At 40.6% G+C, this 17,003-nt stretch overlaps 3 protein-coding genes across 3 annotated transcripts; 2 read left to right on the forward strand and 1 right to left on the reverse strand.

Moving 5' to 3' along the window:
- Positions 1–2,092: 2,092 nt before the first annotated feature.
- On the forward strand, positions 2,093–9,562 carry unc45a (unc-45 myosin chaperone A). Its single transcript, XM_073472613.1, has 19 exons — positions 2,093–2,245; positions 2,349–2,541; positions 3,874–4,049; positions 4,147–4,236; positions 4,349–4,516; positions 4,717–4,885; positions 5,023–5,193; positions 5,420–5,591; positions 5,695–5,995; positions 6,101–6,195; positions 6,335–6,476; positions 6,625–6,765; positions 6,875–7,002; positions 7,084–7,150; positions 7,236–7,349; positions 7,451–7,566; positions 8,182–8,299; positions 8,388–8,543; positions 8,640–9,562. The coding sequence occupies exons 1-19, from the start codon at positions 2,222–2,224 to the stop codon at positions 8,925–8,927; spliced, it is 2,829 nt and encodes a 942-aa protein (XP_073328714.1). The 5' UTR covers positions 2,093–2,221; the 3' UTR covers positions 8,928–9,562.
- A 335-nt stretch (positions 9,563–9,897) lies between these two features.
- LOC141001393 (RCC1 domain-containing protein 1-like) lies at positions 9,898–12,396 on the forward strand. The gene is made up of 8 exons (XM_073472459.1): positions 9,898–10,182; positions 10,296–10,502; positions 10,590–10,755; positions 10,835–10,956; positions 11,041–11,145; positions 11,573–11,743; positions 11,967–11,996; positions 12,156–12,396. Exons 1-8 carry the CDS (start codon positions 9,969–9,971, stop codon positions 12,305–12,307), a joined length of 1,167 nt encoding a protein of 388 aa, XP_073328560.1. The 5' UTR covers positions 9,898–9,968; the 3' UTR covers positions 12,308–12,396.
- A 50-nt stretch (positions 12,397–12,446) lies between these two features.
- On the reverse strand, positions 12,447–14,247 carry LOC141001099 (calcium and integrin-binding protein 1-like). Its single transcript, XM_073472063.1, has 7 exons — positions 14,114–14,247; positions 13,695–13,729; positions 13,502–13,601; positions 13,179–13,332; positions 12,980–13,098; positions 12,770–12,858; positions 12,447–12,675 (listed from the first exon to the last, which is right to left on the reverse strand). The coding sequence occupies exons 1-7, from the start codon at positions 14,162–14,164 to the stop codon at positions 12,654–12,656; spliced, it is 570 nt and encodes a 189-aa protein (XP_073328164.1). The 5' UTR covers positions 14,165–14,247; the 3' UTR covers positions 12,447–12,653.
- Between the last annotated feature and the right edge of the window lie 2,756 nt (positions 14,248–17,003).

The following is a 17,003-nucleotide window of genomic DNA, read 5'->3' on the forward strand; positions in this document are numbered from 1 at the left end:
GGGGCACCACTTATTTTTACATTCTGACTGTTTTGGTATGAGAGACACAGAGCTTTAAAATTTGTGAGACATAAAGTTATGTCACCATTAACTTTTATAATACCATTGTAGAGGGACTACTGTGACTCATGAACTGGCTCCCTGAGCCATTTGCCTTCGACAAAGGGGCTTAAGCAGTGCTGTGTATTCTATCGCTACAACAGCAAAGCTGAAAACCAGCGTTACTGCTGCAGAGAATTGAACACCATTGTTCAGGTAAACGACACCTGAGAAGCCCAGTGAGAAACAGGTAGGCCCGATGATGCCTTGCAGGTGAGTCCCATAGTTGTGTGTTCTTTTAATAGCCCAGTCGGGAACTCTTGTGTGTTTATGGAAACAGGAACTAGGCTGACACTTCAATAATTAATTAGCAGATTGTGTGGGACATGACAGGGGCAGATGGTGTTGTTTTGGTTTTGCTCCAGTCACAAGAGACTGATAACCTTTCAGTGAATCAGCAAAACTATTCGAAATGGGTTATTTCAGGCTTAATGCGACCAGAAAGTACGCCAGTAATGACAGAGTTCTGCTCGGAAAGCATAATCTCTTACGCAACAAAGTCGTGATAAGGAACAAATGTTTGCTCAGCTGGTTTTGATTTTAGGACTGGGGCTCTTCTACCCGTTGGTCCCTGTTGCTGCCGCTGAGTCTCATGGATCTCCTGTGGATCCGGTATGTACGAGCCCTCACAGCAGGCCCACCCCTGAGGAAATATACACTATCTTTGCTGGATATTCTTCTAAAGTCACAAAGCTGCCATGGTAATATGAGAGTCTTAACAGGGGTACCTGAATGCAATGCCCAAAGGGAACCACCTTGTCTCCATGGCAACAGAGGAAACAACACAATGGTGCTCGGCCGTCCCGGTAAACGAGAGTTCCCAGGTGACCAATACAGGAAAAACCACACCAGGACACTTCCTTCTTTAGTTGTGACCTGAAAGGAGACACTGTTGTGAATGCACTTCTAAAACTCACTCGTAAAAGACTCAGAGTGCAATGGGTCATTTATGCTTCTGCTCGAAAAAGTGACATATTTCTCTATTTGTCACCATATATTAAAAAAAATTATATATCCCCCTATAAACCTACTGAAGTGTACATATGCATACTTTTGATGTACTGGCACTTTATTGGAGCGACTGAATATCTTACTGTGCTATTGTGCTTTTTTACTCAGACAGTTGTAGCGAGTTACTTTACTGTTTAACATATCCTAAGAAGTGCTGCACTGGTCCTCCTAGGTTAGCAATTAATGTATGTGTAAATCCTTTAAGAGTTTTATTAAAAGTTAGTAAATAATTTCATAATACTTTGTAGATCTGTTATAAGAAAAACTGTTGGGTTGCCAGGTTGTTAAAAAAACCTTTGTTTATTCTTTTGTTTGGTAACAGCGCAGATATAAAAATTGGTATCAATCAATAGATGCTCATGAGTTTCTCATCCATCAATGTATGCAGCTATAAATTACAATAATTCATTAACAAATCACTTTCTTATCCATCAAGTCAGCAATTGTAAATGTTAAAGCAGCTGTAAACAGTTAGCAATCCCCACCCTAACCCTAACCCAGGGCGAGGAGCGACATGGGTTAATAACCAAATTATCTACCAGTGATAACAGTGATTAATGCAATATAGAGCTATTTAACACTTATTTTAATAAAAAAAATATATATCAGCAACAGCAGCTTTAAATAGGTTGCTAATAAATGGATTTGGACACACACCCTCACAACTGATGGCTTACTAGAAAATGGTACCAAAAACACACATTCCTGAGGTTTTACCATCATCTCAGCATTAAACACTTCCCACAGCTGAATGCATCTACAGCCTGAACTGCTGCCTTTATGAACCTGTCATGTTATTATACCAGCAGCTTGATAAAACCCTCTGTGCCTGTGAGCACTGAGGAAAAGCCACAGGATGAAAATATAACCAAATAAAGCAGAGATGGGAGAGAGACGCTCCGGTGCCTCTCTTCCTTTTATGGTCATGGAGCGTGAGGAGAGGGGGCGGGGCTGGCACCGAAACGTCATCAACGTGCTCCTGACACCCGGAAGCAGAGCAAGATGTAACATGTTTAGCTGAAGTTAGCGGTGTTTGTGACCAAGCAGAGTTAAATTAAACTACATATTTCCCCACATTTAGTAACGCTGTGTTGCTCGTAGCATCTTGAAGATGAGCGCTAATGGAAAAGACAAGGTAAGGCAGCGGCAGTTAGCTACATAGCATTTCTTTTTAGCTTAGCAGATTTCATTCCTGTCATCCTGAGCCCTTGTTGCCTACTTTTTCCTCTTCAACCCAGGACCCTGCAGCCCTGAAGGAGGAGGGAAACACCCTTTTCAAGGCAGGAGACATGCAGGGCGCTCTCTGCTGTTACACCAAAGCATTAAAGCTGAGTGACAGACAGACGGAAAGTGCTGTTTTGTACCGCAACCGCGCAGCGTGCTACCTGAAGCTGGAGGAGTACAACAAGGCAGAGGCTGATGCATCCAAAGGTGGGATCGGTCATAGGGGATGTTGTAGAGTTCATGGATCACTGAGTACACATAGACGTGGTTTAAATTAAGGGACACAACACCTTAATACCCAAGCCTACTTTTACATCCCGCGGTAAAGTTAGTTTTAGGTTGCGGACCCCCAATATTAATTATGAAACTTCAGCAGTTCTCTTTATACAATAGCTTCCATGTCATGTGACCCAGTGACTCCAAACCAATGCCAAATTGTATCACTATACAGGCCACATAGGACACACCTCTTTTTAATGGATTTTTACTGCTTCTTCTATTTTATATGAATATTTATAATGAAAATTCAGCATTTCTTTTCAATAGCTTCCATGTCATGTGACCCAGAGACTCCAAACCAATTCCAAATTGTATTACTAAATGGGACAAAAAGTTTTGATTACTGCTTCTTCTATTTTATATGAATATTTAACATTTTTGTTGTATTTCTTCTGCTTTTCAATAAACAAACATATCCATATTGTGCTTCTCAAAACTGTAAAAACATGTTGCTACAATCACGTTGCTATGTTGGTCTGTCCTGTGAGGCCTGTGTAGTGATAAAAATATGTGTAATATAAAATAGAAGATGTGTCTTATTTGTCCCACTTAGTAACACAATTTGGCATGGAGTCACTGGGTCACATGACATAGAAGCTATTGAAAAGAAATGCTGAATTTTCATGATAAATACACAATGGAAGAAGAAGATTGGAAGAAACTATTTACGGCTGTTCTAAGTTGGTATAGTTCACACTAAAGAGAAAAAGTTAAACTATTATGTAGTCATGGCTGATACCGAAAAGATAAACGATAATTTTCACATTTTTGTATTTTAAAAATAAGTTAATAATCTGTAGTTTCTGCACACCTGAGGGTAAGAAAGGCTCGTATGGCCAGTCACACTGGCAATGACATGTTTGGCTCTCAAGTCTACCATGTGTGGTTCTACCTAGGTGCAGCAGTTTGGCATTGTGAGCATGAAAACAACGTGCTGCGCTTTTTCTTCTTCTCATTGTCCCTCTTCATCTTGTCACTGTAGAAGAAGGATTGGTGAAACGCAACGTCGCTTTGTGTAGATGCTGTGCTTGTTAAACCGATGAAAGCAATTTTGCTTCGTATTACCTGCTCTATTTACTGGCTAGAATTTCACTAAAACCAATAAATAGCTGATGATATATAATTCCCTATATCAGGCTGCTAAATCCGATATATATCATGCATCACTACTGCTGTGCTGCTGCATGAACTGTCACTATAACTGGAGTAAGATTAATGGTTGTATGTGCAGTTTAACGTCTCGTGTCTGTCACTCTTCAGCTCTTGATACAGACCCAGGTGACGTAAAAGCCAGGTTCCGAAGAGCTCAGGCTTTCCAGAAACTCGGTCGGCTTGACCAGGCCTTTCTGGATGCGCAGAGGTGTGCCCAGCTGGAACCTAAAAACAAAGCCTTCCAGGATCTGCTCAGACAGCTGGGAGCACACATCCAGCAGAAGGTGATGTCTTTTCTTTAATAATGGATGAAGGTCATGGAGGTTTGTTATGTATTTCGAAACAGTTCCCTCATTAGCGTTTTCTCTCTTCACTCTGTAGTCAGTGCAGCAAAACTCCACAGATGCTCGTGTGCAGCAAATGTTCTCCCTCCTCTTAGATGGATCTGCAAATGACTCTGATCGACAAAAGGTAAGGGTGGCTCAAGAGGCAGGATCATAACAGACTGCTGTTTTTTCACTCTTAACGTGTTAATGTATCTTGATCTGTCTGTACAATAATGTTGTCATTTATTCAATTCCAGGCTGCTCAGAATCTAGTGGTATTATCTCGAGAAGATGCAGGAGCTGAGCAGATCTTCCGTAACGATGGAGTGAAGCTGATTCAGAGACTTCTTCTGTCGAAGCAGGAGGATGTTGTCCTTTCTGCTCTGAGGACCCTGGTTGGGTTGTGCACTGGGCATCAGTCCAGAGTAAGTTATTCTTTTTTTAACAAGAATGCAAATTTGTATTTTCTTTCCTGGAAAACATAGATAAAACAGAAAGTGAAATTTCTCTGCATTTCTGTTTCCACACATTGTTCAGTCCGCTGTAGAGTATTTATTTATATCCATGCCTGTCAGGACACTGAATATTCTTTCTAGTAACACTTAACACTGCTTTTTACTCCCAGACTATGGCTATAGTGAATGAGCTGGGAATGGAGCAGCTGTGTGCAGTAATGGGAGCAGGAGCCTCCACTGTGTCTCTGGCTGCCTGCCACCTGCTGCAGGTGATGTTTGAGGCTCTGACAGAGGGTATGAAGAGAGAGATCAGAGGGAAAGATGAAGCCATACTTCCTGGTGAGCTTGGCCTCTGATCATGTTTATATTGGAGTTGGCTCCACATGAAAGTCGATCAATAACATATCCTTTTTCTGTGTGTATCAGCTTTCTGTCCCGTTGTTTCTACAGTAACTGAATGTATGAATTTCACACAGAACCCTCCAAGGAGTTGCGTTCGATGTTGCGACACCTCTTGGAAATGATGCCAGCCTCTAATGTGTCGGGGGTGGGCAGAGACGGCGCCATCAACCTCCTTGTGAAGCAAGTTCCCCGCAAGTCTTTGAAAAACCCAGATAACTCCCTCACGTTATGGGTGATTGACCAGGGTATGAAACACACCTGCACATGATTTTTATGCTATGATGGATATAAAATAGACATCAGCTTTCCTCTGAACATCCCTGTTTCAGTTTTGTAAGTACAATTGTACTACCATGGCTTCTCCATTGTAGTCCTATTATCAGCTATTCCAAGCCCAGTTCAGACATTCTGTCACCAGTTTTATCTGACACTGCTGCAGACAGATTAATTAAACCGCCTGTCTTCCCACAGGACTGAAGAAAATCCTGGAAGTGGCGGGGACGGTCGCTGAGCTCTCAGAGGGACCACCTCTTACAGACAACTCCCACATGAGCTGCTCTGTCTTGCTTAGCAAACTCTACGATGACCTGAAGAGCGACAAAGAGAGGGAGAACTTTAACAAACTGTGTGAAGAATACGTGCAGTGAGTTGACTAAAAAAGCTACTCTCTACTACATTATTAGAAGCCGGAAGTCAAAAAGTAGTATTCTTTCACTAACTTTTCAAACTAATGTTTTTCTGTAAAGGGCACACTTTAGTCGATCTGGCCTGGACGCCAAGCTGCGAGCCATCCAAACAGTATCAGTGCTCCTCCAAGGACCGAGTGACGTGGGAAACAGAACTCTGGAAATGTCAGGGATGATCGATGCAGTGATCTCCTTGTGTGCGTCCAAAGATGTAATACACCAGCAGGTTGCGGTGGAGGCTCTCATCCATGCTGCAGGCAAGGCCAAGAGAGCGTCCTTCATCACAGCCAACGGCGTGGCACTCCTGAAAGACCTCTACAAGAAGAGCGAGAATGACAGGATACGTGTGAGAGCCTTGGTGGTATGTACTGCAGCAAAAGCCAATTTATTTATTTTTGACAGTTGGGCAAAAGAACATTTCTAAATATAGATAAGTCAACAACGGTTTCTGGTGGTTATTACACAGGGTTTGTGCAAGCTTGGATCAGCAGGAGGGACGGATTTCAGCATGAAGCAGTTTGCAGAGGGATCCACGCTAAAGCTCGCCAAGCAGTGTAGGAAGTATGTATGCCTGTGTTGATTCTTGAACCTGGGTATAGATTTAGAGAAATGTACCAAGCCTGATTAAACCTGATTTAAAAACAAACGATAAGGAATGGTTTATCAGATTTGAAATGAGCTGTATCTTTGCCTCTTTCAGGTGGCTGTGTAATGAGTCTCTGCCCCCAACGTCCCGCCGGTGGTCTGTGGAAGGACTCGCCTACCTCACCTTCGATGCTGATGTGAAGGAGGACTTAGTGCAAGACAAGAACGCTCTCCTGGCCATGTGTGAACTAGCAAAGGTTTGATTGATGATTGTAGTTTTTTTATACTTAGTGGTTATTGTGATATCTATTTGAAACCACCACCATGAAAATGCACACAAACGCTTTTATAATATTGATGGATGGCTTTAACAACCTTGTTTTATTTCAATTTGTGTTCCTGCAGTCTGAGGATAAGACAGTGCTGTTTGCTGTGGGCTCCACATTAGTGAACTGCACCAACAGCTACGAAGTGGAGAAACCAGACCCTCAGATGGTGGAGCTGGCCAAGTATGCAAAACAACACGTGCCAGAGGAGCACCCCAAGGTGCCATTGAACAGCTCCTTTTTTCATGCACAATATTTCTTTTGATATTGCACACTATCTCTACTACTTTGCTGTTTTACATGAACCTGTCTGTCTTTTCATGTGACAGGATGCACCTTCCTATGTAGAGAAAAGACTGGTGAAGCTGCTGGAGGCTGGTGTGGTGTCTGCGTTGGTGTGTATGGTCAAACAGGAGAGTCCTGCCCTCACAGAGGCTTGTAGGGAGTGTATCGCCAGGTAGGAAATTGGCAATAAGTCTTTTTCACTCACTGTTCTCTCTCTTTGTAGATTTTCTCTTAATGCTATTTATCACGACAGGGTTTTCTTGGCTTTGGTGGAACGACAGGAAGACAGAGGCACGGTGGTGGCACAGGGTGGAGGAAAGGTAGAGCACCATGAGTTTAGCCTGCACACTGAAGTAAAAACCTTGCTTCAGGAGCTCCACATGATATATGTTTTCTCCTCCTCAGGCTTTGATCCCCCTGGCATCTGACAACACAGACATGGGTAAAATCAAAGCAGCTCAAGCCCTGGCAAAAATCACCATCACGTCTAACCCAGAGATTGCGTTTCCAGGAGAAAGGGTGAGAGTTGCAATTGTAAAAAGCCTCTTCAGTTTAATAAAAAACTAAATAAAACTAATCTACTCCTGTCTAACCTTGTCGCTCACTTCTTTTGTTGGCAGATCTATGAGACAGTGCGCCCCCTCGTCAGTCTTCTGAGTCTTGAATGCACCTTGCTGCAGAACTTTGAGGCACTCATGGCTCTGACCAACCTGGCTGGCATCAGTGAGAGACTAAGGTTGGCCACTAGGGGGAAGTCTTTTCTAAGAATACATGTGACAGGACATTGAATTTTAGTATTTAAACTTGTTTGCAGAAAGCAGACCAGAGTTTAATTCTTTTGCTCTACATTTTTTTTAATTAATAGATCTACTTTCATTAAAGAAAGTAACATAATTTCATAAATGTAGTTACATATTTGTGTGACACACAAAGATCTGAAAAAGTCCTAGTTTGCTTTCTAAAATAAAAAATAAAAAAAGCTGTGAAAATAATATTACCAGAGCTGCTTTCAGGACTTTAGTGAGTCATGAGCAAATTGCAAGTCAAGATGCACTGTACTGTATATCAAATTACATTTTCCAAAGCTGTGTTAATCGTGTCACAGTGTTAATGCTATTTTTTTACATAGCTGAGACAGCATCCCTTCAGTGGGAAGGCATACGTCATGGTGCTGTCTTATTAATTTTTTATTGTTCTTTTGTTGGATTTTGTCCTGGATTTTAATGTCAAAGCCTCACACTCGACTGTCTTTTCTTTCTCTCAAATTCGTTTCCTCATGCATCTTTTATTCTGACATCCCAGTTTTGTATCAGCGTTTAGAGTAACTGCTTGTTTTTACTTTGTTTCGCAGACAAAAGATCATAAAGGAGAAGGCAGTCCCAAAAATTGAAGGCTACATGTTTGAGGAGCACGAGCTGGTCCGAGCTTCTGCCACAGAATGCATGTGTAACTTGGTTTTAAGCACAGAGGTAAGACATATATTCATAAATGATTTAAATGGTGCAAATATGTTTAAAGGTTGAAAGTTAAAAAGCTGGGTGTTTGGTGTGTCCTCAGGTGCAGAAGCTGTATCTGGCCACAGGGAATGATCGCCTGAAGCTGCTCGTGCTTTACAGCGGAGAGGAGGACGAGAGGCTGCGGAGAGCTGCTGCAGGAACTCTGGCCATGCTGACAGCTGAGCAGCCTGAGCTCTGCGCCCGCATCCCTGGAACAGTAAGCACCCATCCATCAGCTCAGCTCTGTCACACACTACAGTGATTAATTTTTCTATTTTAGCTCACATGACTCCCTGTTATCCTCCCTTCCTAGACGACCCACTGGCTAGAGATTGTACAAGCGCTGTTGCTCACTGAAATATCCGACCTGCGTCATCGTGGAGTGGTCATAGTCCAGAACATGATGCAAGCAGAGAAAAGTCTGGCTGAGACGCTCATGGAGAGTGAAGCTCTTGAGATTCTGTCCGTCTTGGCAAAGGGAGGAGAGGGGACGCCGGAAGCTGTTTCTAAGGTTGCTCAGAACTGTCTGGACACGGCTGTGGAGTACGGCGTAATTAAGAGCAGGGAAGGGAGGGAAAACGGCAAGGGAACTGAACCCTGAAAACACAGCTGCATCATGTGGATGTGCCTCCTGGCATTGTTTAAGTGCTTTGAGTATTATGTGGGACCAGTGACATCATTTCACTCAAGCAGGAAACGAGCGGATCCTGATATGCTCAAACAAAAACTGTGACGAGCAATAAAATAATTATTGAAGAAGGGTATTAAATGAAAACTCACAGAAAAGTTTTGTGACAAATGAGCTCTGATTGTTTATTCATATTGCTTTTCCACTGATTGTATTTATCTTAATTATACTGTATGTACATGAACCTCCACACAGCTCCAGTGTATGTTCCACCTGGAGGCCTCTCTATACATTCTTTACTAAAGATTGTCATTCCCTGATTAATTGAAATTGTTTTTTTTTTTTATTTCTGTCATTATTATTCTCCAAAATACATCGTCTTTATTTTCCATTTTATACACTACTGTATTCCTTCCGATATTTTGCCCTAAACGACCACACACCAAAAACACAAACATTTAATTTGAATAATTGTGCTCTTTTTGTTTTTATTATCGTCACTATTATTATCACTCCACTACATTCTGAGTGTCTTAATTGTATGGTTGGTAATTTTCCAATTTAGATCTGAACACATGGGCAGAAAAATAAAATCTCTATATACTCTATTTTGTCGCTTCTGCTGATTTAACAAGTATGAGTTGAAATGGATGCACTCCAAACCAAATACTGGACTTTTTTCAGCTTTCACTTGAACTGATAACTTTATTTTGAACATTTATAATTTCATGAATATCTAATTTGATTTTTGATTTTATATTTTTCACTTTTTTTTATCCAAAACTGTATACAAGCCCCTGGTATTGACATATGTTGCTGTTCATACCGTCGATGTACATGTATTCTTTAAATAAATTCAATAATTAAAAAGAAAAAAAGGTTTTAACCAGTACTTGTGCAGCAATACTGGGGCGCATGCGCAGTGCAGCACGTTGCTACGTGTTGAAACTTTGCGGACAACTGCGCTGCACAGCTCAGCTGCGTTTCTATGAGAAGCCGAACCGAAGTGTTTAAATGCGGTGGTTTGGGTTTGGTTTCAACGCGTTTGGACAGATATATCTCAATGAGAAATTAATTAAAGGAGAGTGTAGCGATGCTGCTAAGGAAGTGAAAGTGATTAGCCCGACAGAGCTAGTAGCTATTCATGCTGACAGAGATGAGTGCTGCTTGAAGGCTGTGTGTCAAATCAGAGCAAGTTGGAGTGGGAGAGCATCCTTGCATTTGGATGGTAGGTCTACCAGAGAGCAGCTGTGCATCCTTATCACTTGAAATATAATAAAATGTCTATGAAATGAAGTTATTTTAGGTATTAAGTCGTATAATAACTTTGCTCTCTGTCAGGTGACAGCTGTGTGTGTCTGGCAGGTTTCCTGGCAGCCAATAATGAGTCCTGTGGTATTTCTGTGAAAGACACCAGGGGCTGTAAAGACGCCTCCATCAGTGAATCATACCTGACCCTCGCTTTCCCAGACAGGATTGAATCCTGGCATGTGCAGAAGGAAGAAAAGACTCCTTCATGGAGCATGGAAATAAAAACTGCGAGCCCTGGTAGTGTAACCTTTATCTCATTTGACAGCTACTAGAAGTATGTTGTGAGGATTTGGCTAATAAAGTACACTCCCTGCTACTTTCCAGGACCATCTTTGGATCTCCCTCTGGTCCCTGGAGGTTACATAGCCACAAAACCTCCCTTCTACCGCTCCTTATCTCCACACCTGAAAGCCAAGAGTCTGGCACTGAGTGCAGAGCATGCCATCCTTCTCAGTGAATCTGGAGTTGTGTACACCTGGGGACTGGGCAGGTAGACCTAACACTCACACATGTTATCCCTTATTTGGAATCTGAGCAATATCTTAATATTTTCTTTGCACATTCGACAGTCATGGTCAGTTGGGGCACGGAGGCCTCTCCTCTGAGGAGGAGCCCAGGGCAGTGGAGGCACTGTGGGGGATGCCCATGAGCTGTGTAGCTACAGGAGGCTGGCACTCTGTCTGCATTAGTGGTAAGTGTCATACACGATGTTGGCAGTGAAAAGGGTTTTCTCGTTAACTTGAGAAATAAAATCACCAAATGACCTTTTCTTCAGATGGGGGTGACCTTTATGTGTGGGGCTGGAATGAAAGCGGCCAGCTTGGACTTCCATCACGAGGTCTGAGGAAAGCACCGCAGCAGCAGCGCAGCCCACAAGCAGGTAGATCTTTTTTTTTTTTTTAACAAATGAGATATTTGAGAATCACAGTAAAGATACATTTCATTAAAAACGTTTAAAAATGTTCACAGTATCTATAAAGGATGGTTGCCAAGTTATTAACTCTTAGCAACATAATCCACAGGCCTAATGTTCACCATTACCTTACCATCAGGTCTCTGAAAAGAGACATCACTGTCAAGTTTTCCAGTTTATTTTTTGCACTTTGAGCACCATAAACCAAATGTCATCAATCTCCATTGGACTGGGTGAACTATAGTCGGGTGTCTCAAAATCTTGGCAAATTCACAAACTACTTGAGAAATGCTTTATATTGTTAATAGATGAACAACCCAATGCATGCTTAAAGTAATGAATTACTGTTAGTTGTTGAAGTAGTATGAACTGCAACGTTGACTGCACTGAACAGGAGCACGGTGCCAAGATCCCTGCACGTCTCTCGCTGAGGAGCCGCAAGACGGAGAGAAACATGAAGAGGTATTCATATCGATCCAGGCATTCCCCGCTCTGCTGGATATCACTCCGTCATGTGAAATCAAGACAGTCAGCTGTGGCTCCCGTCACACCGCTGCAGTAACAAGTAAGAAACCTCACTTGACAATAGGGTTGTGTTCCAAATCACATTGTTTACTTTTGGTGCTTAGCCTACTGCAGCTTCACTTAAGAAGTACGTACTATTGCATGCATTTGACTGACTAAATGTTTTCCTGGCATTTTGAAATGAAACATCGGTGTACAGTATACGTATGCACATTTTCTTGGCAAGGTCATCATGGTCATCTTTATCTCATATCTCATTTCAGCCACAGGTGACCTCTACACTTGGGGCTGGGGTAAGTCTGAATTTGTAGTTTAACTGATTTTTAATGAGTTTAACTTCAGTCAAAATGTGTTAGCTGTTAGTTGCATGTTTCCAGTACCAGTTATATTAATATGCAGTCTTAGAGCATGATGTTAGTAAATGTTGAACTTCACATTTGCTACGATTTTAGGTAACTACGGCCAACTTGGACACCGGTCTCTATCCAGTTCAGATGAGCCCCAGCGTGTGGAGTTCTTCAGGGAGCAGCAGTTGAGTGTGGTTGATGTTGTGTGCGGGGCGTGGAACACTTTTGTTGCTGTTGTCAAGGAAGAATTAGCTTAAAAATACTATGACATAACACTGGACCTTGGACACCATACCAGGAAGTGTAAATGATCACAACAAATACAACTGAATTAAATATATTTTGCAATATATATAAGTTGTTCTCATTTATCTGTTTAAAAAAGAAACTTCATAATTATTAGTTTTTGGAAATATTTTTTTATTTTCTGTATAGAAAAAAATCACAGGTCTCGTGTTTAACAAACGATACATAAAACAGTTAAGGCAGTAAAATCCACAGGTATATATAATTTAAGGCAAAAATCTAAAATATTTCAAAATTAAAATTAAACGCCACATGAGAGATAAAGGATGATGCATTTCCACGGCCTGCTAGAGGTCTTCACAGCACAATCTTGAAAGAACTGCAATCCAAACAAAACCCAAGCAGTTAGAGTTAACTAAATTGCGATGAGTAAAGTACATATTGGCGATAACAGTAATTAGATTTATAGTCACCTGACGAAATCTGGCGACCTCGAAATGACGTGCTGAAACTCAGAGAGGTTCACGGTTCCATCCTTGTCAATGTCTGACTCTTCAAGAATCTACAAAACAAAAGGAAATAACCTATTAAGCCCATTAACACACCAGTGCAACCACAAGATCTTATAACCATTGACTGTTCCTTCCTATATTTTTTCAAAGGAGACGCCGCAGTGAACTTACGTTGTTGATGAGCTGTCTCATTTCTTCGGTTGTTAGTCTCGTTTCATCCGTCTCACCAGTCAGGCAGTTCACCAGCTTCTCCAGATCGCCGCAGTCAAGAGTTCCATCATCGTCAAAGTCTGAAAACACCAGTACGATTATAACACAGCTTGATAGCCTTCCATGTATTATTAATAACCAGCTTTAATAACTTATTTACCAAATATACGGAATGCATAGTGGGATTTGATTTCCAGAGTAGCAGAGTCGCTGAAGGCACTCAAGAGGTCCAGAAAGTCTTCAAATGTGAGGCTTCCATCTTTGTGGTCCGACGTTGAGAATACATGGCAGATTCTTTTCCTGAAAGGGTTGGACTGTGACAGGAACAAGTGCAAGGGTCAGTGCGGTTTATCGATACTGTGAGCGCTTCCTCAAGAACGCACAAGGCACAGGACACTCCTAGTCGTACACAGTGAGAACAACCACTAGGCAGACCACGTAACATAACAAATACTTCTGATTTACTATCAAAAAGCTTTTCACCTTGAGCTCTGGCAGAGTGAGGATCCTCTCCATCGGTACTCTGATATTAGGAAGGTCTTTCTCTTCTCTCGTGAGCAGCTCAGCGAATCTCTTGTGAGCACTGAAACAAAGATATCATGGATCAATACGCAGTGCTAGATTGATTGCAACATCTAAAAACACTGGTAACATATAATGTGTCATGATCACTCACAGAAGAATTTCCTGTTTTGTCAAGAAGGTCAGCTCCTTTAAAAAAAATAAAAGTGACCATTATTAGAATAACCTGAAACAATACTTTATTTACACACTTCAATACTTTTTTCAGTTTGACTATTATTCATATTAGCAAGATTAGCTTACAGATGACAAGGGGTACTCCAACGCAGCTGCCATCAACATGATGTTTACTTTAACGTAATAGGAAACACTACCAACACAGACCACAAGTGAACTATAATGTACTTCGGATGACATGACTTTTATAGGTTTCTTTAGTTAACTAAATGTCAGCCCGAGACAGCCACTACGTTATCCTCGGTTGTTATTATTACGAGGCGTCAACTTTAGCCACTCGGTAAACGATATAAATAACCGCTTTTCTTTGCTTTTGACTTTACTTTGAGGACTTACTTGGTATTCCGAGAGCATATCCTTCCCAAGTTGACTTGCCGTAGTGCCCATCTTGAAACTTTCGACTCTTTTAATGTACTTTTTTGTGTTGTAAACAGTGACCCACCGAACTACGAGACAACTACTTGGTTACGCATCGCCTACTTCCGGTATCTGGCAGAGTCTCTTTCCCTAGCTGCGTACGATTAGCATGACGTCACGTACAAGCTAACAGCTAACAGGCAACAGGTGAGGGAGCTAACGAAAGGTGGAGTTACGACTTTATTATCATCTCGCTGTACTTTAGGGACACTGGGGTCGCGTCCCCACCGCTTTTTTAAAACGGGCAGCTTCACTTTATGAAAGCAAAAGTTGTTAAAAATGTTGGAAAAATAAGCTTTCACCAAAGAAATGTTAAGTAATAAATCAGCACCTGCAGTTTCAAAATGGCTGCTTCTGTTTCTATGGAAACGTCCACTTTTCTGTCCCTTGTCTTTACAGAAAAAAACACCTTGAGACTAATTGTTTACTAACAATAAAACAATAGGTTATTTGAACAATTACTGCCTCTTAAGCCATCAATTTGGCAATATTTGGTTTTTGATCATTTGTTTAACGTTCAAAACACCACAGCGCTCCTTGTCCCCGCAGTAATGTAAAGAGAGAAAGTGCCATATTTTGAGTTGCCAACCATGTTTTTCTACCATTTAAAATGCAATAATGTACACATAACTATCAAATATATGATAGAAATAAAAAAAAAATTCAAAATACAAATTGTAGAATATATAATGAAAGTAGTCGTCCCCTGGAGTCGGACCAATGGTGTTACAAAAGCCAATTATTTTGACAAACTTATTTCCTTTGACCTATTTTCTGAAGAAATGTGAAAGAAATTACATGGTTACGTCCACTGTCTCTTTTCAGTCACATTTATCTCAAGATTTCATACAAAGCTTTTTGTAGACGTCACTGGTTTGATCTACTTTATTTGTAGGGAATTGTATTTAAAAAAAGTAGAATACAAATGGATTGAATTACATGATTTAGTTAGTTTTAAATGATTGACAACATGTAGTTTGATGCCCTGTAGCAGCCATTTTATAAAATGCATTTTTAATGGATATTGTCACTGGTGTTACCGTCACTGGTGTTACTTTCCTTATGGGTAACACCAGTTAAAAAAATTAAAAAATCAGTAAGCTTTCATCTATTTGTATTCATAGAGTCAATGAGTTATAGTGTGATTTTAAATGTTAGAAAAGGAAGTCATTTTTCAGACATTTATCACTTCTAAAAATGGATGTTTCTGTAGAATGACCCATTACAGTACACTTAGACTTTGGCTGAGCTAAAGCCTACAACATAGGTGCTATGATTAGCAAAATATCTAAAATAGACAAAGCTTTGCAAACATAGATCATTTCATCCTATTTGCGACACAGTATATTATGACAGTATACGTTAGTGACTTGCAGTACTGTGCTGCTTGTCGATTTGCATTGCCTAAAATTGCCAAATGATGAAAAATCTGAAAAATTAAAAATCTACAGATTAAAATCTAAATGATGAATACCATTTCAAAATGTTTTTTTTAATCCTAGCCCAAATGTCCCCACCACTTTTTCAACATAAAATGAAGCCCTTGGCAGGAGGTCCTTCAGTACTGTGTAAGCCGAAATTGCAATATTGCCAAGTGCAATATCTTAATCTATCTTCAACGTTTTGATAAAGGTAAAATGTGGCACAATACACGCTTATAAATTAAGCATTGTGGTGCTTTGTTTGGTAGAGACCCCAGCTAAAACCCTTACTTTATTTTATTTAAATAATTTTCTTCAGTGAGAATGAAATGCAAAAACTACCATTCCCACTAAAAGGGTGACTCATATTATGAAATCTGTCGAAATACTTTTTTCAGACCCAGTTTATGTTTTGTTCGGTTCATGTTAATTGATCCATTAATCTTGTCTTGTTTGTATTCTTTAGGAATGTCTTAATCCTATCAAATGTAAACAGTATATCACTTCCTATAAGAAATCCAAAGTAAAACACTAATAACTGCTATAATCATGTTCATTTTATTGTAAATATGCAGCAAACAGCATCATTTTTTTCTTGTTATTTGTTACAAACAAAAGTGCATCACTGCATTTTTCTTCTATATTAAAATGTGATTCATTAATAAGGGCTACCAGTATACAAATGTTAAAAAAAACAATATATGTATATATCTATAAAACCGCAGCTTCTGGTAATGTGTTTATTCACAGAGCATTTGCTAACTGATTTTTCTGAACAACACTTGATGGAGATGAGAACTAGATGATGATCTTGACAGGAAGATCAGGAGATGATTACTTCAACCCTGGGAAGGAGATAAGCTAAGCTCCTGGATTTGTCTCCCAGTCTGTTGTATCTGAAATGAACAGAAACAAACAATTAACATGGACAAAAACAGAATTCCTTTTAATTCAAGAAATAGAATAATGTTCAAAAAGAAGTTTAAGTGCTAAATATATCTAGTATTTCTCCAAAAGCTTTTCTAATCTCATCAGAATAATTAGTTTATTTTATCTCTTTTGCATGTTAAGATGCTTATTTGTGTATTCTTCACACACCTGTTATTTTCGTTCCCTCCTTGGTCTCAGCTGGAACACCGATCCCGTACTCGTTCTCAGCAGTGACTCTGAAGAAGTAGATTCCTCCCTCCTCCAGGTCAGACACCTTGTAGGACAGTCGGCGGCATTTGTCAGTGAGTTTTGTCCACCCTTTCCTGCTGATGTCCCGTATATCCACAAGGTAGTTCTTGACAGGGGCTCCTCCCTCATTCTCAGGGATGTCCCAGAAAACAGTGGCAGAGTTCTTGGTCACATCTTTCACTGCTACACGAGATGGCGGACCAGGTGAA

This window comes from Pagrus major, chromosome 8 (assembly GCF_040436345.1).
Source record: "Pagrus major chromosome 8, Pma_NU_1.0".
Classification (NCBI taxonomy): domain Eukaryota; kingdom Metazoa; phylum Chordata; class Actinopteri; order Spariformes; family Sparidae; genus Pagrus; species Pagrus major.

Coding starts and splice junctions, on each gene's coding strand:
- LOC141001393 (XM_073472459.1), top strand. CDS start 9,969: ATGCGGTGGTTTGGGTTTGGTTTCAACGCGTTTGGACAGATATATCTC. Junction 10,183..10,295: donor AGCATCCTTGCATTTGGATG/GTAGGTCTACCA, acceptor GCTCTCTGTCAG/GTGACAGCTGTGTGTGTCTG. Junction 10,503..10,589: donor AATAAAAACTGCGAGCCCTG/GTAGTGTAACCT, acceptor GCTACTTTCCAG/GACCATCTTTGGATCTCCCT.
- LOC141001099 (XM_073472063.1), bottom strand. CDS start 14,164: ATGGGCACTACGGCAAGTCAACTTGGGAAGGATATGCTCTCGGAATAC. Junction 13,333..13,501: donor TCACTCTGCCAGAGCTCAAG/GTGAAAAGCTTT, acceptor TTCCTGTCACAG/TCCAACCCTTTCAGGAAAAG. Junction 12,859..12,979: donor TGAGACAGCTCATCAACAAC/GTAAGTTCACTG, acceptor TTTGTTTTGTAG/ATTCTTGAAGAGTCAGACAT.
- unc45a (XM_073472613.1), top strand. CDS start 2,222: ATGAGCGCTAATGGAAAAGACAAG. Junction 6,196..6,334: donor CTCGCCAAGCAGTGTAGGAA/GTATGTATGCCT, acceptor TGCCTCTTTCAG/GTGGCTGTGTAATGAGTCTC. Junction 7,003..7,083: donor TGTAGGGAGTGTATCGCCAG/GTAGGAAATTGG, acceptor TTATCACGACAG/GGTTTTCTTGGCTTTGGTGG.